The sequence below is a fragment of the Panthera tigris genome, chromosome D3, assembly GCF_018350195.1.
Source record: "Panthera tigris isolate Pti1 chromosome D3, P.tigris_Pti1_mat1.1, whole genome shotgun sequence".
Classification (NCBI taxonomy): domain Eukaryota; kingdom Metazoa; phylum Chordata; class Mammalia; order Carnivora; family Felidae; genus Panthera; species Panthera tigris.
Genome location: NC_056671.1, coordinates 89,843,099 through 89,866,038, shown reverse-complemented (window position 1 = coordinate 89,866,038; position 22,940 = coordinate 89,843,099). Strand labels below are relative to the sequence as shown.

The 22,940-nt window shown below is 43.0% G+C and overlaps 1 protein-coding gene across 6 annotated transcripts in view; it reads right to left on the bottom strand.

Annotated features, from left to right (window-relative positions):
- ZNF407 (zinc finger protein 407) overlaps window positions 1-22,940 on the bottom strand; it is a 454,006-nt gene that overhangs the window by 91,878 nt on the left and 339,188 nt on the right. Inside the window, exon 9 of one of the 6 annotated variants that reach the window (XM_042962730.1) lies at window positions 6,097-8,215. The exons of the other annotated variants lie outside the window; for them this stretch is intronic. Within the exon in view, the coding sequence (XP_042818664.1) occupies window positions 8,169-8,215 (47 nt within the window). The 3' untranslated portion in view covers window positions 6,097-8,168. Of the gene's footprint in view, window positions 1-6,096; window positions 8,216-22,940 lie in introns of those variants that run through there. 6 annotated transcript variants of the gene reach the window in all.

Below are 22,940 nucleotides of genomic sequence, written 5' to 3'. Positions count from 1 at the left end.
GATTCATGGTTTCAAAACGTGGTTATTCCTGACTGCAGGATGGCTAGCTGACATGTGGGGTCAGCCAGTCTGGAATGACAGTGGGGACTCCCACAAAAGCTCACCCAAAACATGCGGAACTCTAGAGCATCTACCTTTGTAAAACGGCAGGCGCTGAAATGACCAAAACCAGACTATACGTGTACGCAGGGAATATGTTAAGTATAGTTGTTCTCTAAAACATGTAATTAAAAAGAGAAAGCTCCTAAATCAGCTGAACAGGAAGACCTTTCTCTACAAATTGGCACGAGGGGAAATGTTGCATCACCACCATCGAGTCCATCCGTGTTTGTGGACACTGGCCGTAGTAACACACAACAGAAAAGAAAACTTCACCGGGGGCTATAGGATGCATTACGATCAGGCCCCAATTCTTTTCTGAACATTACTTATTAAATAGATGCCATATGTGACCACATTATCATGCCCCAAAGACCTCCTTTTGCAGGTTGAGGCTTCATTAGTATACTCGTTGATGTAGACCATTTTAGGCTCCTGTTTAGAACACTAAAATTTAATCTGCGGAGAAACCGTGGTATCTATAAAGCGATTTTTTTCCCCTAGACTTATCATAGAAGTGTGAATTATAGTTTAATAAAATTATAAAAGTAAACAAAATGTACTATCAGTGAATGTTTCCTTTATTCCTGTCTTTTCGGTTTTTTATTCCAAAAGCTCAAAGTAGAGCTTCCGTTAAACAAACCATGTGTGTTTATATGAATGACCTTCAATCATTGGTAAATATAATTAAAACTGACAAATTCTTTTCAAAACTACTTGGCTACAAGATGCATCTTCTACAGGATAACATATGCTTAGATAATACTATATCAAGCAATTCAGATCTACACACTATAGAGTATTTAAACGCATAACCACAACATATGGGTTACTATACAGTTCTCATGGAGCAAAGAGCTACTATGCAAGCCAATACTGTGATATAACCAGACTTCCATGGATAATATATCGCCATAATTCTGCTACAATTAAAAGCATATTTCAGCAGAAGCCCAGGATGTCGACTCTATGCATTTTAATAATGCCAGCCTACAACTCTGCTTATGCTAAATGTACATTACTCAAATGGAGTCAGAATTATGCTTTATATAAATAAGGACTGAGCATATTAAGACAAAATCCTGCAGAACCTAAGTACGTATTAATGGCACAGGCCCAGAATCTGCTAACGGTTCTACACACTGCGCATAAAAATCAGTAAATCGATATCATCTAAGATTTTCCTAATATTTTCATTTCAAACTATTTCTCTTTCTTGTCCTCCCCAAGACAGAGCAAAGCAGAAGCTAAGCAGAGGACAGCCTTCGGGAGAGTGACAAATCTCACTAGGTGTGCTGTAACAGAGCATACACCTCCGGAGCTCCTGAGCCGTGATGGCTTACCCTGCACTTAAAGGGATAATGACAGAAATGTACAACTTTTACTGCATATACAACCATGGCAGTCCTACCTTAGTGTCGCCTCACGCCACATCCCTGACTTCTATGCACAGCATTTAAAAAGTTTTAGAACAAAAGGAAAAAAAATCTACATTATTATTGGTAGTTTTCACTATGTATGTCTTAATGAATGCTATTGAAAGGTATAAATATAGCCTCTGTAAATTCTAACCATTCCACATAAGACAGTTTCATATTTAGCGTGATTAACGTAATCAGGTAAAGTTGCCCAAGGTGATTTGATTCTTGGGGAAAAAGTCATTAGAACCATCTTGAAATGAATGGCAAATTAAACTGTGACAACGCCACTATTTTGTAGATCTCTCCTGTTTTAACTCTTTATTATTAAGATTTACATAGATATTCAGATTTTTCAAAATGAAAGGTCTGCAACTTGATACTACAAGATGTGATTAAAGAAGGACGTGACCAGACCTGAAGGGGCAGCGAATCACAACTGTGACGTAAGCTGCCTGGTACCACAGGACCAGGGCAAATCACCGACTGGACAGGGCACACAGGGCGCGAGGGCGTATAATCCCCATCTGATGTTTGCGCATTTCTTTCGAGTGTACAATATTTTTTTCACTATAGCTATTAGAATATGCATCTGAATAGTTACATATATTACGATAAATTAATTCAATTGCCATTGAAAATAGAGCCAGTGCGGATGTAATAAGTTAATAAGAGGAGATTCTGGGGTAGGGTGGGCTTACTCCATACATTCAGTACGACTCATATCTTTATAAAAAGGGGGAACCTGGACACAGGCAGACACATGGGGAGAACGTCCATGAAGACTAGGGTTCCACTGCCATAAGCCAAGGAACTACCAGACACCAGCAGAGAGATGTAGCCCACCTGCTCCCCTACTGATTTCACAGGAGCACGGCCCCGCCAACACCTTCACTATGGACTCCTGGACTCTAGGACGGTGAGACAGTGAATTCCTGTTGTTTTAGCCCCTCAGGCTCTCGTACTTTGCTACGGCGGCTCTGGCAAAGAAATATACCACATTTGTTTTATTTATTACTATAACATTTACAATGCTAGCAATTATCTAGCAAATATTATAAAACTGAAGAAATGCAAAAAGATATTCAGTTATCAACGTTTGTCCCAATCACCTCCAACAGACTTGCTTTTATGGAACTGCCCGTTGGCCTGGCACCATGAGTCAGTACTGACAGGTAATAATCCAATAAGCTTTAGAAAACTTGCTCCTGGTGACCCAAAGGCTGGTATTTAGTGGGATTATGTCACACAGTCTTCTCTTGAGTTCTCTACATTGTATTTGATGACCGTGGCAAAACTTATATCATTGTCTAATGTGGTTCTCAATGTATGTAATCATTACATACAATTATATTACAAATGAGGGATGGTCAAGGATAGCAAAGGGAGGTAAAGCCTCTACGCTTCACTCAACCTGGTAAAATGCTGACACCCATTAACCGTGGTAAGTTTATGTAATGCAATAGCTACAGCAATCACTAAGAAAGCTGTATGAAGTGACACACTCAAAAAGAAAAATTGAATTCTAAAAAAAATGTTCAAGTAAACCACAGGAATGCAGGGGGGAAAAACCTAAGAAACAAAAAGCAGGGAGAACAAACAGTAACAAAAAAATAAAATGGCTCACTTAAGCCCTAATATATCAATAATTACAATAAGACTACATGGTCTAAAAATCAACTAAAAGGCAGAGATTGTCAAAGAGGGTATGAAAGAAAAAATATGGCTCAATCACATATTGCTACAAGAAGTATGTATGTTTCATTTCAAATATACTGATAGATGCAGCCTGAAAGTAAAGGGATAAAACATATACCACACAAACATTAATTTTTTTAAAAAACAAAGCAGAGTTGGCTATATTATCATCAAATAAAGTAGACTTTAAAGCAAATTAAATCACTAGGGACTTAAAGGGACACTTCATAAAAATAATGGGTCACTCTACCAAGAAGATACAGCAATTGTAAATGTGTGTGCACCAAGCAACAGAGCTAGAACATGAGAAGCAAAGGGAGAGCTGGGTCTGAGCTCGGGTGGTGGCAAAAGGCCAGACCTGGGAAGCTCTGAGCTGACTACATGTGACCAGGGTAAGGGGGTGGTAAAAGTAATGAGGGACTGGAAGATGAATGGAGGTTTCTAGCTTCAACACTTAGGCAGTGCCAGCCTTAATGGAAACGGGACCCCAGGAGGAGGATGAGTACATCTTTGGTAAGTTGGGGAGAAGGACGTAGGGAATAAATATCTTCTGTCTCCCAGGAACTGAGTTCTTCACATTTATTCTTGTGTTTGGGGGAAAGTGGTAATGGTGGCTGTGAATACATTAGCTCCAATGGTAGAAATCGGTGAAGTGACGACACACAGTGAGAGTGGGTGGGCACGGACAAAGAAGACTGGCATACAGGTGATCACGATATTTAAAGGGTGGAAAAAGGAAAAAAAGTTGGTGAAAGAGACCAAGAACTAAAAGAGGACATCTAAAAAAATACAGTATCTCACCAAAATGAGTTAACATTCTATCAAAACCCTTAATAAAAATGTCTGATTGCAAAAATAAGGGGGACATGCTTTGCCCCCGAAGTCCCAACTTGGAAAAAAGGCCCAGTCCCAACCAGCAGCCTGGTCCAGGAAGCCTCTTTGGCCTTGTGGGCCCAAGACCTTCTTCCCGTTCCCAGAGACCCCAGGGTGGACAGAAGCACAGGTAGGAGACCTCAGCATAGACATGGTCACCTGGCCAGGGAAACCCATCCTGCCCCTGAGACAGTCATAGCAGAGCTCAGTGGGAGCTCCAGCAGCATCAGAAAAACCAAGCAAGCTGAAATAACACTGCAAAAGCATGAGAAGTAAACCATCACGGGCGCTTATACCTTACAAAAATATACTAAGGTTCACGCTAAACCAAAACAAGGTAGCCACCTACTAAAATAAAAACTCAAAGCATAGAGCATCCTAACATAACAGACAAAATATCCTGGACACGATTTTTTTAAAAAAAATCACTTGTCATACCAACAACTAGGAAAATCACAATGTGAATGAGAAAAGATAATTATCTTATGCCAACATGCAGATGAATCAGATGTTGGAATAATCTGACAAGAATTTTAGAGCAGGTATCATAAAAATGCTTTCACCATAAATTACAAATTCCCGAAACAAAGAAAATTAGTAAATCCCAGCAAAAAAATAAAAGTTACAAAAAATAAATGGGATTCAGAGAACTGAAAAATACAATATAAAATTTTAAATTAAAAAAATTGTTTAAATGTTTATTTATTTTTGAGAGAGAGACAGAGCGCAAGCAGGGGAGGTGCAAAGAAAGAGGGAGACACCGAATCTGAAGCAGGATCCAGGTCGTGAGCTGTCAGCACAGAGCCCGACGTGGGGCTCAAACTCAAGAACCGCAAGGTCACGACCCGAGCTGAAGTCCGATGCTTAACAGACTGAGCCACCCAGGCGCCCCAACACAAAATTTTAAAACTCATGAAGTGGAGATGACCGAGGATAGAACCTGCGGACCTGAGGACAGACCACTAGAACTCCCCAACTGAATGAGAGAGAAAATAGACTGGGGAAAAATGAAGGGAGCCTAAGGGGCTACTAGGACCATCACAAAAGATCCACCATTTATATCATCAGAGCACTAGTGCGAGAGAAGACAGTGAAACTGAAAATATATTTAAATGAATAATGTCGGAACACTCCCCAGATTTGGTGAAAGATACCCAGAGATCAAGAAGGAGATAACCCCAAAGAAATCCGTGTGAAACATTTTAAACTTTTGGAAACTAGAGACCAAGATAGAATCTTGAAGCCAGCCAGAGAGAAATGATGTTACCTATATGGGAACACCAATTCAAAAGAACTCCCAAAGCTTTGGAGAGAATCTCTTCATTACTGCTTCATACAACAATGGCTTTAACTACAGCATTCAGGATTTTTAATGGCCTTTACTAGAATTTCCAACTGGAAGGCATTTTTCAGAGAGACTTATACTTTGTTAGAGATTAAAACAACATCCCTTCCTTTACAAAACTGGGGTATTACCTGCACAGTATATCTAGACCCAAAATGCAGAAGTTCTCTCCAACGCTATCGGAATTACAGCGGTACACTGCTAAAATGCAGTGGGGCATTTTAGATCTTGGAGCACCACACAAAGCCAGTCTGATTCCTTAGACAGACCCGTAGTTTTAACAGATAACCTCCTCAGGTGACTGTCGTATCAGCAGTGTGTATACCATATTTGGAGAAATACTAGATAGACATAAGAATTCCATGGATCAAAACGCAAGAAAATATTAACCTTTAGCATTTGTTTGTAGAAGGCAAGCCAAATTGAGTATCTGGAACAAAAACCAACAAACAATAGGTTTAAAACAAGGAAACTAAAATGACAGAGAAAAAAGAGAAAAGCAATCTGCAAGTTTAGTTATAAGATGCTAGTTCAAAAGAACTTAAAAAAAAGATAGGTTGTTGAATTAAACATCTCAGATGCAATTCTAAAATTTTCTTACTTGACAAAGCAAGACGATTTACTTGAGATTCTATTATATACAGAAGAAATTCTATATAAGGTTGGAAGGAAAAAAAGTGCTGTTGAACTTCTCTTCAGATTTTTCTTCATTTACTTTCATAGTGATTTTATTGCAAGCCATCTCACAGCATTTTTGGAAGCTGGTAGGCAATTAGAAGATGCAGTCGGGTGAAGGGAGGCATGCGGGTGGCCCCCCATGTGCACAGTGCCATCACTGAACTCTCTAACATGATCCTTCACGAGGACTGTGGCTTCATTCACTACACTGCCTTGTCCCATCCATTTACAGACCAGGATCAGTGTATAAACGGGCTACGTGAGAAAGCCGGCTACACAATTACTCTGCCTGCTATTCTTATATTTGGTGCTTATCTTATACTTGTCCAAGCAGGGTTCGCACGGCAGGTGCACTCGGTAAAGGTTTCAGGCGCTGACAAGTTTGACCACGGCTGCAAAAGGCACTCTTGTTCCCCAAGAGGGCGCCACACATGCTTGTGTTCACTCAAGGTCAAGAGGCAGCTGTGATCCTGGCCTTTGCCCCTGACTGCTTCTCTTCCTGAGAGGCAATCCAAATTCAACCAGGCATCAGTCTTTTCACTTACATGCACACAGGCATGGAATTTTTCATGAAAAGACGGGAGGGTTTTTCCAATGATTTCCTATATGTATTAAATTTTCCAGTGTGAAATCTGCAAAGGGTGGCAAAATGTGACCATTCTAAAGCCATCGAAAACGGCCACCTAAAATCTTAAATACTCAGTAATATAAATGCTGCCTTATACTTATGTGAAATGTCTAAAAAGCTGAATATGAAGCTAGTAAAATGTAGAAAAATTTGCTATCAATGAACTCTTCTTAACAAATTTTAAGACTGCTGCACAAACGAGGGGATGGTGCTATAAAATCTGGATCCCTTGCCGTGCGAAAACTGGAAGTACTATTAAATGTTCTGCCAGTACATAAACAAATCTAAAAATATTTTTAAACGTGACCATTGCCCATCAATTAAATGTAAAGATGGCACAGACGTAAGTACTCTCATGACTAATGGTTCCAAGAGGTTACCTCTCAAGAACCAAGTAGGTCTGGAGAATCCCACCACATGGCACCAGTGTATGGAAATACTTAAAGCTACACAAGCCATCGTTTCCAAAGTGTTCAATGAATTATCACATAGGGCAAAACTGTTTTGGCTTTCATTTGTACTCGTATTCCAAAGAACACGGAAAGTCAGTACGGTGTAAGTATTTAATCTGCAAATCAGCATTCTAAAATGCTGGAACAGACTCAAAATTTTGTAATTCAAATCACTACGCATGTCAAGACTTCTCATGAACTGGATATTGAAAAGCAATGCATATCCCAAAGGTTTCTTACGGAGCTTGGAAACATTTTATTCAGTATTCAGGGTGCAAGTAATGAGGTTTAATCAATGGAGATGAAAGAAAAATTAGCATCAACGAAAAAGTGGCTGACTTTACAAAGAAATGGGAGTGGGACTCTGGCAGCTCCAAGGACTGTATGTAGCTACAGGACTGAAGTGCCCACCGGGAACGAAGACTGTGCACTTACTATCAGAGCAGGATGAACCATTATGTACAAAGGAATGACACAGGATTGTAGTGCAGGTGAATGATGGATAGTCTGTGGCCAATAAGGCCTCTAGCCAGGAACATAAGACCTACTAGTATTCATTCATTCATTTATTAATTCATTCCACAAATCACTCAGCCAAGCACTAAGCCTTCAAAGGGTTTACAGTAGCAAGGATGAACAGCAAATAAGCAACTGCAGTGAAGTATGGCGAGTGCCCTAGAGAATGAACATGGGTGCTGGGGAGTGGACAAGAGTACCAGACCTGGCCTTAGGGAATCAGACAGGCTCGGCCTCCCAGAGGGCGGAGAGTGGGTGTAGCATGTGCAAAGGCCCAGACCCAAGGACAGATGCATTAGGAGTGGGCATGACCTATCTGGTACATAGAAGAGTCTGATGCAAAGAAGATGGGAGTAGGGGGGTCAGTTCCTGAGGGGCCGATACTCATCCATTCCTACAGAAGACATGGACAGTGTCTGTCTAACGTGGGCCAAGTACAACACTTACCTTCGGGTAGATCTTCACAGGTGAAGAAGACAAGACGCCCGCTTCCAGGGATTTTGCGTATCTGGCAGATGTCAAGTTAGAAAGAATGCCTCATGACATTGTATTATACATTATTTTGGACTCTTGTAAAGACGTTTATAGTTTGGGGTATTTAGGGAAATAGTTTAGACCTTAAAGATGATAATACAGCAAAAAATAGCAAGGAGAATTTTTCACATATTACAGAATTTTCTTTTTGAAATAATCTCCACACCCAACGTGGGGCTTGAACTCACGACCTTGAGATCAAGAGTCACGTGCTTTACCAACTGAGCCAGCGCCTATATTAGGGAATATTCAACAGAAAGTTTGTGTTGCTTCCTACAAATGAGATGAAATATTTCTGACGTACAGGATATAGATTTTCAGTAATGAGAAAGACACAGCGCTGACACTAAGTCAAAAGCAAGAAATAAGATACAAAGCAAGGATCGCTGCGTAAGTCTCGTTTATTGAATGAACAATAAAACAAACAAAACCCCATAGACGTCTAAAGGAAATGGCTTCCCAAGCTCTGACGAAAATTGGTTTTGGTCAAATACATAACCTCATGAACCTGGTTTTCAGACTGTGTTACTCTGCACGTGTCAAACCAAACTGCTGCTACTCCCAACACTTCCCAGAAACACCACCCGCACAGCAAGTCCGGATCTGATCGGAAGTGCGGCACAACCGGGAAAAGAACACAGATGGTAGGTGGTCCGTTCTGATTTCCAAGACTGATAAGTACATTTTCAAAACCCGACTAAAACCCAGGGAAGCCTCCCTCTTCTGGAATTTTCCGAGTACTGGACAAACTTCCGTTGTGGCAAAAGCCACTCTCTCCCCACAGCACGGTGGCGAAGGGCACAGCTTGGAGCTGGACCGCGGGTTCCTGCGTGCCCTGCCACTACACGTTCCGTGATCCTGGACAAGGGACCTAAAATCTGACTGTCCGGCTTCCTCATCTGCGAGATGGAGACAGTAACGTCTTGTAACACAGAGTGGGTGGGAGGAATGAAGCAGTTCAGTGAATGTAAAGTTAGAAAGCACAGAAAAGACACCCTGCCTGCAGAATGAGGTCCCAAAGTGCAGAAGAAGAGTCATACTCATTAAGTTCCTTGTGTGCGTTTGACACTCTCCCCAGCACTTTACATTTATTATCTCATTTAATTTCATAATAATGCTGTAATAAAGAAGCACTATTACCTAATCGGAGACAGTACTCATTTTGGGATTTCAAACTTCAGAGAAAACCACAATTATTCAAGTCTACAAAACCAGAGAATAGTAAGATCATTCGACTACGGCATACATGCACTTGTGATACTAGTAATTGTTTAAATGCGACGTACAAATGCACTAACCTTAGGTCCTGGACTTTGCGTAAATGAGGAAGCCAGGCTGTTGGGTAGAAACTCCCAGCAGAACGTCTACCATTTCAACAATGGCCCAACGGGTACAATGGCAATGTGAAGTCATCACATGTTCTTAAATGTCACCATGTCTGTGATTTTCAACACTTCTCTCTTGTGGAGAGACCTGGAACCCTAAAATTTTCATCTGTACCTCACATATAAAATGACAATATAATTTATCAGTAGACGCATATTTAACACCAGAAATTACAAACATTGTTGAAAACAAGCTAATTAAACCACAGCTCTGCTGGGGAGATCTTGCCTGGAAGAATAACAAAGGAATTCCCAAGTGTATTCCATTTGGAGAGGCAAAAATTGACTCGTTTTCACCAAGTGGGCAGAGAAAATGTTTCAAAGACTTACATAAACACCACTTCAAGACAACAAAAATATGCTAAAATGAATCCACCTAGAACCTCTTCCAATGCACAATGGATGCACACGTGTTAAAGGCAGAAGTACCCAACAAGAAGACACACACGTGTTAAGTCCAGGAGGACGAACAGGAGAATCCGGAGCCACCAGTCCAAACCGAAACCACTGATACGCTGGGTGCTGACAATCTGCTTGAGGTTTATATAGAAAAGAAAAATTCGACTAAAAAAGGCAGGTAATAGATGAACATTCCCAAGTCTTGGACTGAGGAAATTTTCAGTAACCAAAAGTCTGACGAAGGACAAGGCGAAGGCAGCATGCGGCCAAAAAGGTGTTCTCCACCGTGCCCACCATTCCCACAGGGGTGCCCACGTCTCCATTCGAGCCCTATCTGGCCGGTCACTTGTCAGCCCCGCAATTACTGGAAAAGGTTTTCTGTGCAGGTGGGGTCACTTTCCTCCCCAGGTTAAACAGCACGTTACTCCTCTTCAGTCGGGACCACAAAGAACAACACACCTTTGCTAGAACCTTACACTTGACAAGGCCCTACTGTCATACGCCGAGAGTCACGCAGAAGCCTTCTTGCTACCTATTATTCCATCCATTTAGCCACTTCATGCAGACGTTTGTATGGTGCTCGGGCAAGGTGGCAGCGGTGCACGGGTAAATCAGACATGCCGACCCGGCTCGTGTCCAAAGGCTTTGGCGTCCTCGTCCCTCTGCCTAGAAAGGTTTTGTGCCAGGTCTTTGCGTGTTAGTTCCCCATCGTGCAACAACATGGCTCAGGTGTTTCCTCCTCAGAGAGGCCCGCTGTGAGTAGTCCACTCACAGTAACCTCTCTGGAACTTTCTATCCTCAAATAGTGCATTCTTGCCTTTAGGACCCTCATCATCATCTTAAACTCCCTTATTTATGTTTTGTTGTTTTGTTTTGTTTTTTTTTTTTTTGGTCTGAGAGATTCTTAACACAGACACACACACTCAGGAAGGGATGGCGACAACAGTGATGTTCCCCTTGGCTGCCCCTCGACACTGCTGTAACCGGCACGGGTACGAGACCCGCACACCTGGTAAGAGCCGTGACTGCGGACCTTACACACACACGCCAAAAGCAGCGTCACTCAGCAGCACCCAAAGATGAGGTGTGTGCCAGGCTCCTCCAGGCACGGCGGACGCTCACAAATACTGAGGGCTCACGGGAGGCTTCGGAAAACAGAACGCTCGAGCTCATCTTGAAAAACGTGAGCCTTCCGCACGGGACAAGAAAGCAGAGGTGCAAAGGCATCCTAAATCCCTACACAGAAACAACGCCAAACATTTTCCCGTCAAAGGACTCCGATCGGAACGAGAGCTGCCGTTTGTTAAGTAGCCAGTAAGTATACGCCCGACGTGGGGCTTCACACGCACCACCTCAGTGAATCCTGGAGGTTAGGACTTGCGCACACCATTCTATGGGAACGAAAACTGAGGTTCAGACAGCTTAAGATGCCCATCCAATCTATAAAAGCTCCTTCCGTTATGGCATTATCTACCTTCCTCCCATAACATAACTCATTTCAAATTATTCTGTGAATAAAATAGGAACTGTCAATGCAGACATCCCGGGAATTCACTAATTAGATACTTACTACATAAATATCTTTATGTTTACACAAACTGACGTTTTCAAGTTCTTAATCTCTATTAAGAATAACAGATTATAACCCTCTCCTCTTTATTCCTCAAAACAATTTCAAAACTCCATCCCTCATCTAGAATGTTCCATTAAGAAAATACATAGAGAAGACAGCAAATCACTCAAAAAAGAAATCACAAGTTAATTTAATTATTGCAACACAGCCCAGATAAACTGGCCACAGGTACATCCCAGGGGGACGGGCATCAGCCCAAGGAAGCCTGCACTGGGGCTGACTGGTGGCTGATGGAGGGGCGTGTGAGACGCAGTCCGCCCGTGCTGGCTTACATGTAAGAGCCGCGGCCCTGACGGGCTGCCGCCACCGCCGTGTGAAGGGGCATCACAGAGATACCCCCGCACGGAACGGAGAAAAAAGCAAACGCGGACCTGGGTCCCCTGTTGCCGGGTCCCGCTCGCAGAAAGAGGCGCCCTGCGGCCCGACTTCCGGTGCCACAGCCTGGCCGGGTCACTGCCGGCCACCAGGGCGAGGGCGCTTGTCTTCCATCCAACTCAATACTCTGTTCTGGCCTTAAACTCAGTAAAGCAGCATTCTGACTCTGACTGGGCTTCACGAGTAGCGAGTTCTACAGGAAGATGTGTTGACTGCTGACAGGGGTATTCCCGTCTGCCTGACAGTAATGTTTCTCAATTTAAAGGGAAAACATTCTAATGTATATAATTACCTTGCAAAATTTAGTTATCGTGGCTCTGTCAGATTGTCTCTGGTTATTGATACAATCACGTCTCAAGGCCAGCACGCCTGAGGGCCAAGCCCAGGCGCCCAGGGGAGATGCTGCCCCCTCGGGGCCTGTCTCAGGCCCTCAGGCAAGAGCACCACTTCCGGCCTCCAAGCCTCCCTTCTCCCAGAACACATTCCTTACCGCCTTCCAGCTACTGACCAAGACTCGTCTCCTCTAAACCAACCCACACACGTGTCAATACACACGGGGCACGCGGTTTGGGTCCGGTCCCCGCGTGAAGACCAGCAGTGACAAGATGGAAGACGGCACAAGGAACACAAGCCGGGGCGGCCGCGTCCACTGCCGCCAGCTCTCGTCTTTGTGTCGGCCACGGCTGCTGCGACACGACACCTCTACATCACACACGTGACGGGGGACGTGCGCCCATCCCTACGGTACGTCGGACCTGTCACACGTCTCTACGTCAGCCAGAGCTGATACGACGTCTGCTACATACGGACGGCGAAATGCGATCACGGTACGCACGCTGGGTTTGTACATTAGACTGGGAAAACGGTAAAGCAGGTAATAAAATCTGGTGGACACAACTGCAGTCTCATACCGGGAAGAAATGAGGACACTGTCACAAGAGAAGAGGACATTATAAATGTATTCAGATTAATAAACAAGAAGCACCTACAGTTGGATTAACTGGATGCTGGGGATTTAGTTTTCGCTCTTAAGTTTATAGTCTAGGGAAGGAGCAATTTTCCAAGATGAATCGAAAATCGTGTTAGACTTTTAATATGGCGCTTCAGAGGGAAAAGAACCAGGAACATGGGAACTTACAGGGGAAAATATTCTACCTCAACCTATAGATGAACTTTCCGAAACTGGAACCAGGTGATGTGTAGAGGGGTAAGGCCCTGTCACCGACAGCGTCCACATGGAGCTACGTGAATCCGGGTAGAGTAGGTGTGCACAGGAAGACAGGTTTGCTGGCCCTGCAAGGCCCATCCCCACCGTGAAATTCTATCTGCCGTGTTGCTTTGAGTAGGACGGATTTCCTCAGACCTGTGATGAATGAGCAGACCTCCAACTCAGCTGCTCAGGTTCTGATGTGCTGCGTCTCTGGGTAACTTCTCAGTTACCACCACTTTGGAGAAGAGAGCGTTTGAAACACTATTTCTTTGAAGAGTTTATCAGTGGAACTTAACCCTTTGTCCTTCCTTACCCATTACACCGGCCTGTAGCTCCTATAAAGAACTGTCTTTGCTTCACAGTAAAAACATGATGGAGTACTGGTTATTCCAAAATGTCATCTGCCTCACTGACGTGCCTCCCTTTCGGGTGCTGGCACTGCTAGGTCTTTATCCAAAAGATATAAAAATGCTGATTTGTAGGGACACATGCACCCCAATGTTTATAGCAGCACTACCAACAATAGCCAGAGCATGGAAAAAGCCCAGATGTTCATCGACTGGCAAATGGATAAAGAGATGTGGTGTGCGTGTGTGTATATATGTGTATATATACATATGTGTGTATATACATACACACACACACACACACACACACACACACACACACACATATATATATATATATATATATAATGGAATATTACTCAGTGATCAAAAAGAATGAAATCTTGCCATTTGCAACATGGATGGAACTAGAGTGTATTATGCTAAGTGAAATAAGTCAGTCAGAGAAACACAAATATATAATTTCACTCATATGTGGAATTTAAGAAACAGAACAGATGAACATAGGGGAAGGGAAGGCAAAATAAGGAAAAAACCAGAGAGGGAGGCAAACCATAAGAGACTCTTAAATACAGAGAACAAACTGAGGGTTCATGGAGGGATGGGCTAGATGGTGATGGGGACTAAGGAGGGCACTTGCTGGGATGAGCACTGGGTGTTACATGTAGGTGCTGAATCATTGGGTCCTATTCCTGAAAACAATACTATGCTGTATGTTAACTAACTTGAATTTAAATAAATAAATTTAAAATGATCATTTTAGAATAATATATGGTCTGTTTCTCCTAAATAACTGTTTGGTGAGGGGTTCTGGAAATAATATTAAGCAAGCCAAGTGATTAAAAAATGGTTTTCTAGTTTACAATACACGGTGAGATTGGCCCCCTTTCCTTTTTTTAAAGAAAGCATTAAATTGTTTTTTAAATTTCGAACACCTTGATGTCGGAAAAGTAAGGAGAAATTTAATCAGCTGAGGTATTTGCCTTCATTAGAAGGACAAGTAACGATTTGTTAAAATGTAGATTTACACACACCTGCACATGTGTTCGCATACAACACATTCCCTTCCTTTTCTTCCTTTGAGCCTATCTTTTGTTTTTTCCTTTTTTCCCCCTAGAGTTAAGGTCGCGATTTTTCCAAAAGAAAAAAAAAAGAAGTGTAACAACGGTGCCCTTAGATGCACCTGATTTCTCCTGTCATGGGATCTATCAAAAATAAATTTCCAGTCTACGCAGTGACATAAAAATAAGGTACTGCATCTGGGTTGTGAAAGGTACTACAATACTACTCTCCTGTCACAGTCTTGGGGGATTAAAACAAATCCATATTTCTTTACACAACTATACTGAAGTCTTTTCAATTAAGCATAATTCAAGAACACTAATGAAAGTTTAAAAGCACCTCCCTAAATAAAGCCTACTGCTCGTGACTGTTCGGCTTAATGGCACGAAGATGGGAACATTTTCCTCAAGCAAGTTGCACGTAGACAGAAGCACGTGTCTTCTTATCCACAACTGAATGTAACACAAGGGAAATTAGCACCCCGCAAGTTGAAAGAAGTCCAAATTAAGGAGCCCGAGGATGTCTCCGTGGCAGGTGCAAGAGCAGGAGAACCTACAAAAGGGGGCGGGGCTGCCTCGGCCCTGAGTCCAGAAGGCGGCCCGACCTCAGGGAGAAAGCGGCTTCCGCCCTGCCTCTGACCTCCTCCACCACCCCTGCCCCGTGGGTGCCGTGTCCACCATGAGCATCCTGCGGCCGAGTACTCAGTTCTCCACCCAGAAGCCAGAGTGGCTTTCGGCACAAGACAAGCCAACACAGGCTCCTCACTCGCTCGCCCCTCCCTCGGCTTCTGTCGGAGTCACAAGAAAAGCCCTTCAGGCTGGCCTCCCCGCCACCACAGGCCCCCAGCCCCTCTCGGGTGGCCCACTCACAGGGCTCCACCAAGGACAGATCCACTCCGCCCCACTACCCTCGGGCTCTGCTCAAGGCAGTTCCTACGACTTGGGGCCAGAAGGCTATGTTGCCGATCTCTGCCATGCCGGTGGCTTCGAGGGTTTCTACAGAGGCCCAAACTTACCACATCCTCCACTTTAAGTGTGTGCAGGCTGCTGGATGGCAACTGGACCTCAGTAAAACCGTTTTATGAAGTCATTTTCTTAGATTTTCCTCCTAACTGCACACAAAACAGTCCAGCCCCTCCCAGGTCCCTCTCTGATCTGGTTCCCTCTCCTGCCTCTGTCCCAACAAGGCATTACAGTACGTACTTATTATTTTTTTCTTATTATCCATCTTTCTGCCGAGAGCTGGGCTCTGTCTCCAGGGTCTATGGCAGTGGCTGCTCCCTCAACAGCACTGACAGATGCGATGCACGAATGGCGGGTCACGGTGTGCCGGGCCCTCGTCTCCCCGTGCCTGTGTGCTCCCGGAACAATGGCAGCACAGCCGCTGGGCTGTGGCCAGGAAGGAAAGAGATAATCCAACACGGGCACAGACACAGTGCCTGGCACACACTGAATAGGAGACGCACAGGAGCTACTAAGAATTCACAGACAGCACCGTAAATGTGAGCAAGTGCACTAAATTATCTTGTCCTTTTGTTTTTAATGAGTTGGACATTGCTCTGAAATGATCCCTGGCCTCCCAGGCCATTGCTCAGGCTGTCAGTTTCCTGTCAATAATTCGGGGCGGGGCACCACTCCTGAATCACAGAACCTGAGAACACTCCTCATGGAGCTACTGTGGTTACCCCCCCCCCCCCCCCCCCCCCCCCCCCGCGCACAGGTTACGCCTGGAGCCATGGCGGGGCGAGTGTGTATTCTTAAATTTCTAACAATGTTTTCATGTGCTCTCTTAGGTATGATGAGAACTTTCTAGGATTACTAGGCGGCATGAGATGCATCACCAAGTGTTCTGGGCTTTGTCCATTTTCTGGAAGATCCCTGTGCAAAACTGTTCAGGCAATTCAACAGGGTGACGATGCAACTAAAGCCTAATGAGAAAAGAAAGCAAGAACAGAGGGGAAAGAAAGTAGGAGCTTGGCCCCAGACCAAGGGAACGCCCTTGTTCCTCCCACCCTGCACTTCTTGGGCCTTGTGGGGATTTCCATTGTTTACAAGTAATGGAAGAAGCAGTGAACGTCTTTGCCTTAAGTCGGTTCAGAATGTCCATTTCAGACAGAAGAAAATAAAAGTGGGTAAACATGAACGGAGATATTTGGGAGCACGGTTGTTTCAGTTTTAGCAGACAGGTTGTTTGGATTCTTGTACACTGCCTTGTGCATGAAGGGAATTTAGACAATTATTCCCCATTATAATGTTAATATGTGCCCAATTCAGAATTGAGAAAAGAAAATTTAGAAAGCTGACAATATTAAAATCTGAATTGTGGTAGCAGATTTTCACTATCGACAATCAATTCAGTCCCAGTAAAGGCAGTAGCAAAAGGTCAAAACAAAATCATTAAAGAAGTTTCTAAAGCTTCTGGAAGCCTCATTAAAAACCATATACTGTTAAAAGTATAAAAACCCTGGAGAGTCAAGTGAGGGAGAAGTATGTGCATTCCGAGTGCTCCCAGTAGAAAGAAAATGGGAGATCTCCCCGCTTTAGACAGACTTAATTCCAAAGTTACTTAGTGCAGAGCAGTCAACACCTTAAAGGTCTCTTGAAAACAGCAGCAATGCCGTTAGAGTGTTGTTGATGAAGACCTCAGCCAACATAACCTGCAGGTATCTGTGATGCTGTAATAGCTGTAGAAGGGGACTAAGGAACCTCTCTCTGCTCTTGGTCAAGAAGAATCCAGCATGCTACCTGAGCCCTACGTCTGGCACAGGTTTTCCTACCTTGATAGGTGAGACTTTAGAAGAGGCCTACACTATTCTTAGCAGTAGAGATAAGATAAAACAGTCCACTATCATTGAGGGCCTTCTAGGTGCCTGAGACTACACCGATCTTTCTCATCTGGTTAACTGAAAAACTGCTCAGTATTTTAACATATTTCAACACTAAAGCTGGTAGGTAGAAATCAAGGAAATTACAGTCAAATGGTTTTCTGGCAGAAATGCATAGATGCCTTTAGGCTGGCAGGGGGTAGGTTTGAAAGACAGGAGCTGCACAGTCACAGATGCTAATCCAGTAATGCCTCGTAGGCCCTACAGGACTCGTAAGAGAGCCTCCTGGCGCCCTCTCCTGGGCTGCCCGCCGCTGTGCGGGCTGGCACTCCCTCGCCTGGAGCCCGCTTCCCGGCCAATCGGTGCTCCCACCATCCATTTCCCATTGGCTCAACTCTGCTCCACTGCCCCCGAGAAGCCACTCTGAGCCAGGACAGCGACCTGGAGCCATCCGCCTCAGGTTATGTAGCCACAACCAACGGGAGGTTACGGAAAAAAATCTCCCAGTTTTTTGGTTTTGGGCCGTAACGTAACGGTTTGAATTTCATTCTCTGAGCTGACATCGAGATGGGATCAGTCATCTTAAACAGACTGAGTACTCCTGCGCCCACTGGGGTTATGCTCTTGGCAGGCGTGTCCTTGTGTTAAGCTCAGATTTCAGGAGATGCTGACAGATGTTCAGGATGCTATGGGGTGTTAGCAGGCTCAAGTGACCTCAGTGGTGGGGAACATCCCTGGTCATTCAGAGCCTGTCACAGTCCTTCGTGGAAAAGAACATTTGAGGAGTCAAATTTGTTCCGTACTTGTCTGTATCTAGTCTTCCTGGCCTTCCTAACCCGTAAACCTTCGAGTGGCTCTCAGATTCCCTGAAAATTATATGCAAACTTTTAGAAAATACCAATATTCTGAAATTTGCTTTTCCTTAGAATCTCAACAGATGAAGATTATGGAAGAGGTTGTCAGGGAATTAGGGCTGCAATGCAGTATTATTTGTAATGTCCCATAATTATAGTGCATCACTCTGGGAAGACCCAGTGAGCTCATCTATTAAAATTTCATCCCTGGGGCGCCTGGGTGGCTCGGTTGGTTAAGCATCTGACTCTTGATTTTGGCTCAAATTCATGATCGCAGAGTCATGAGACTGAGCCCTGTATCAGGTTCCATGCTGACAGCGTGGAATCTACTTGGGATTCTCTCTCCCTTTCCCTCTGCCCCTCCCCCACTCACTCTCTAAATAAATAAATACATAGCTAAATAAAATTCCACCATCTATTTTCCATTTAGGGAAGCAAAGCAGAGAGGGTTTAAGTGGCTCACACAACGAGCAGGACTAGATTCCACATCCACTAGCTCCTGGTTCAGTGGGCTTTTCATTTATCAATTTTCCCTTGTTTTTCACAAGTTTCCAATGGTTTCAAACACGGGTTTGCCTGAGATAAACATATCTACTGAAAATAAAAATGGCTTTTTATGCACTATTTCAAATATTCTTGTTCTATTTACCAGCCACACGATTCCATTTCTGTGTCCCTTCTACTTTTGGTTCTATATTTTCTATGGATCAACACAATGGCTAACTATAGACTAGCGTGATTCTTTTTTTCTTAAATGCTTTTCATTGTTTATTTTTGAAAGAGAGAGACAGAGGATGAGTTGGGGAGGAGCAGAGAGAGAGGCAGGCACAGAATCCCAAGCAGGCTCCAGGCTCTGAGCTGTCAGCACAGAGCCCGATGCAGGGCTCAAACCCATGACCTGTGAGATCATGACCTAAGCCGACGTCAGAGGCTCAACCGGCTGAGCCACCCAGGCGCCCCCTGACTTGATTCTTTCAGTTTGCTTTCCAACCTCTGGACTGCCCTTTCTTTTCACATGCCAGCATATTTTCTAACTTTTTGGAATAAAACCTTTATGTAAAGTACCCTAAGAGTTAAAAGTTACAGTATCTGTTCATTTTCTGAATATATTAACCCTGATTTGAAATCTTATTCTGAGGACAGATATTCTAAGTATTGCCTTCTCTCATTTTTAATTAAAGTTATCTGCATTTTTACATGGCCTTCTTATACAAGTTTCAAATACTTAGATTTCGAAGTACTACCCCCCCAACATATTCCCTTTACCATTTTTGTCTTCCCTCTTTCCCAAAAGGTAAACTTGGTCTTTCCTTAGGGTTGATAATATATGGATGTGAGAAGAGTGAGTTGTTTTTTTTTTAAGAAATATAATTTTCAAAACTATGAATAAAATATTTCAGAATGGCGTATTAAGGAACTTATTTGGTATTGTTGGGAATTCAAAATGTATTACATGGGAATTCAGAACTAGACCAGTAATTTTGACAGAACTGAAACTTTATTAGTGTGATATCTATGGTTACAAAGCTTTGTATAAGAAAGGAAGGACAGGCAAAAAGTCAGCTAAACACTAGCAATCTGGAACATGTACTTTTATACGTAAACGGGGCAGTCTGGGTAGCAAAGAGTACGTGTAGGTAAATGTCAGCAGACACCTTCTATTAACAAGCGCACGTAATAATAAATTAACGGTAAAATTAGATATTCCCATGGCACATAAAATTAAAACGTGGTCGCTGAGCAAACGCTCCCAAGAAAGAAAATTAGTGGACAAAGGATCATGAGCAGAATTCGCTCTTGTAAATAGTTAAAGCTGGATAAGCAAAAAGAAGAGGCGGCAGAAAATACTACCTTCCTTAAGACAGCAAACATTCCCTTCTTTGAAAAAAGGAGATCAGTAATTCGTGCTTCTGACAGGCTCCTGGTCCAGTGCCTGCCAAGAGCGTGGGGTCCTGGGTTCTATTGTTAGCTCTGCACTTGATTATTCAACCTCAGAATTCATTCTCTCTCTCTCTCTCTCTCTCTCTCTCTCTCTCTCTCTGTTTGGTGGGTAAATTTATAGCATTTTTCTGTGTTCTTGTGTGAAAGACTCAGTAAAAAGGAGAGGGGGTTGAAAGGTCATTGGAAGAACCTGAGAAAAGAACTGTGGGGAACAGTGGGGACAAAGGGCTCCGGGGAGAAGGGCCGCTGCTCGAGGAGAGGCTGGAGTGGCGGGAGCTTGGTCCCCATAAGTGACCGCGGGTCCTGCCCACCTGTCGCTCGCCCGCCCCGGGGACTGAGCCTGGCGCTGAGTCTACCGCTGCGCTGCTGGCACAGGGGCCCTCCCTGCGAGGGAAGGGAGGGGGAGGAAGGGGGGCGGGGAGGTGCAGGCACAACCACACCGCAGGGGGCTGCTCGGCACACCTCTCCCCCTGCAGCCTGTCCTGGGCACCCATTACTTTCAGGTCTTAAAAATTTCCCAGATTTATTTTTTAATATAAATGATGCCATTTCCCATCACTCCCCATTGAAGTACTCTATGTACTTTTGCCAAGCCCAGCTCTGCCGCACACGATACTTTGAAATTCCCAAACGAGCTGCAACCAACAAACAGCTCAGATGAGGCTCGCATGCAAAACATCATGAACTTGGGCCTCCTTAATTAACAATATTTTTAATTCTCCTAGGTCACATGAAACCAGTGATGATTCCAGCTAAAATTAGGCAATACAATTCAGCAGGAAAAAAGCAAACTATATAGAAGAGCCTTGTCTAAAGGACCAACAAAACTGCTTTCCCCCCTTTTTCAAGATGATGCAAATAGAGAAGAAAAACATAAGGTGATTTCCTGGAATGCCTTCAGCACAGCCCGGTTTGGGACAAAGGGTGGGACAGGAGAAAGTCATCTATTAGGTGACCAACAATGGCCTGCTTCTTCTGCTAATCAAACTGACAAGCTAAACCAGTTAGGCTACTAAGCCTCACTCCAAGCACTAAAACAAAAACATCTTCTCAATAAAAAAGTGATTTGAGAACTCTGATAGTGTTAAGCAAAAAAGCCTATCCTTCACATGATTAAACTCACCTAAAAGAATTAATTACAATGTACTTAAAGAGTCTCACTCTCAAAGATTTCAACATAGATTACTTGCTCAAAATGGAAGCTTAAAAATGGTCACATTATTTTAGTCATTATTTCCAGGGGATTTTGTTATTGCTATTTCTTTTGAAATCTGATTTTTTTTTCCTGCCACACTTATGCTTAAATCATTTCTTATATTTTATTTTGAATGCTTCTCTAATGTAAACCAAAACACTAAAAACACATTCACTTTAGCTTCAATCCAAAATAGCAAAAGAAAATGAGAGGCATATAAATTATTATAAAATATGCATTAATGTTTTCAATATACTTGTTAGAATATGTGTTTTATTCAGAACTAAAATACAAAGTAAACAAGGAAATAAAACAATTTAAATTGGGGTTAAGATACTTCTATCTGATGGTTCACATTTTTCCACAATGGACAAAATAAAGTAGTCTTCTGAAAGGGAGAATTTGAAACTAAAAGTCAGATGAAACATGCTTGACAAAAAAGAGAAATTCAAAGGATTTGTTTATTTTTCCTGGGGCCAGGACAGAAAATAAATTCCATAGTTATGGGAATCGCACGATCCTTCAGCTCTTGCAGTAACCCGGCTTTGTGAAATTCAAAACCTCCATATTTATTCACACTCATTCACAAAACTTAAAATGATTCTCTAATTTGGAATAAATGGATCGATACGGTTCTTTTTCCTTTTTCCATCTTCGTTTGCTATATCATATGTGTTTCGTTGCTTTTCTTGTGTACTTGCTTTGTGTGGTATACTCCTAGAAAGTGCAGCTTAAATATAAGTTAACTAATAATGTCATAGAACCATCTTCACGTATCAGCCCATACCTTAGGTAATGACTAACGTGGAGGCGAGGGTGTTGTGGATACTAATGCATAGCAGCACTGTCTAACTTCAGAAGTGAAATGGAGTGTTAGGGGGCCTGTCGCTTAGCTGTCATTTGTAGGGTTAAGGTGAGCAGGGAAGGAGAAAAAAAAAAAAAAAGCCAGAGAGGCAGCTCTGAGATTGGGAGGCTGCAAAAACCAGGTTGCATTGAAAAGAAAACCAACAGTGTAACAGAGCAATGTTCTTTAAGACTATTTTAATCACTATGTTACTAGTATAAAACCTTGCCTGCTTAAAAGGGGGGGGGGGGATATTAGATTAATGACAAAATCATTTTTAAAAATGGACAAATTAAAACTAAAGAATTAGACTCATCTGACATTGGTATTCATGAAGAAGATTTAACAATATTATAAATAAGATTAATAAAAGGGGAAAATGAAGTCTTTATGGAAAATGCTGCATACTGTCATCAGCTTTTAGAACATGAGTCAGGAATTTTCTCTTAAGACTTTACTTTTTTCAGTTTTAGAATTTAAGTTGCCACACACTTCAATGATATTTAAGCTATGACAGTAGTTTTCTAGACAATGGACGCTTCCCTTTCAAAACGCAGAACTCTTCTTTTCCTCAACTAAGCCTAAGAAAACGGGCAAGCTGTTTGTGAGGGAAGGAAAAAACAGAGCCAG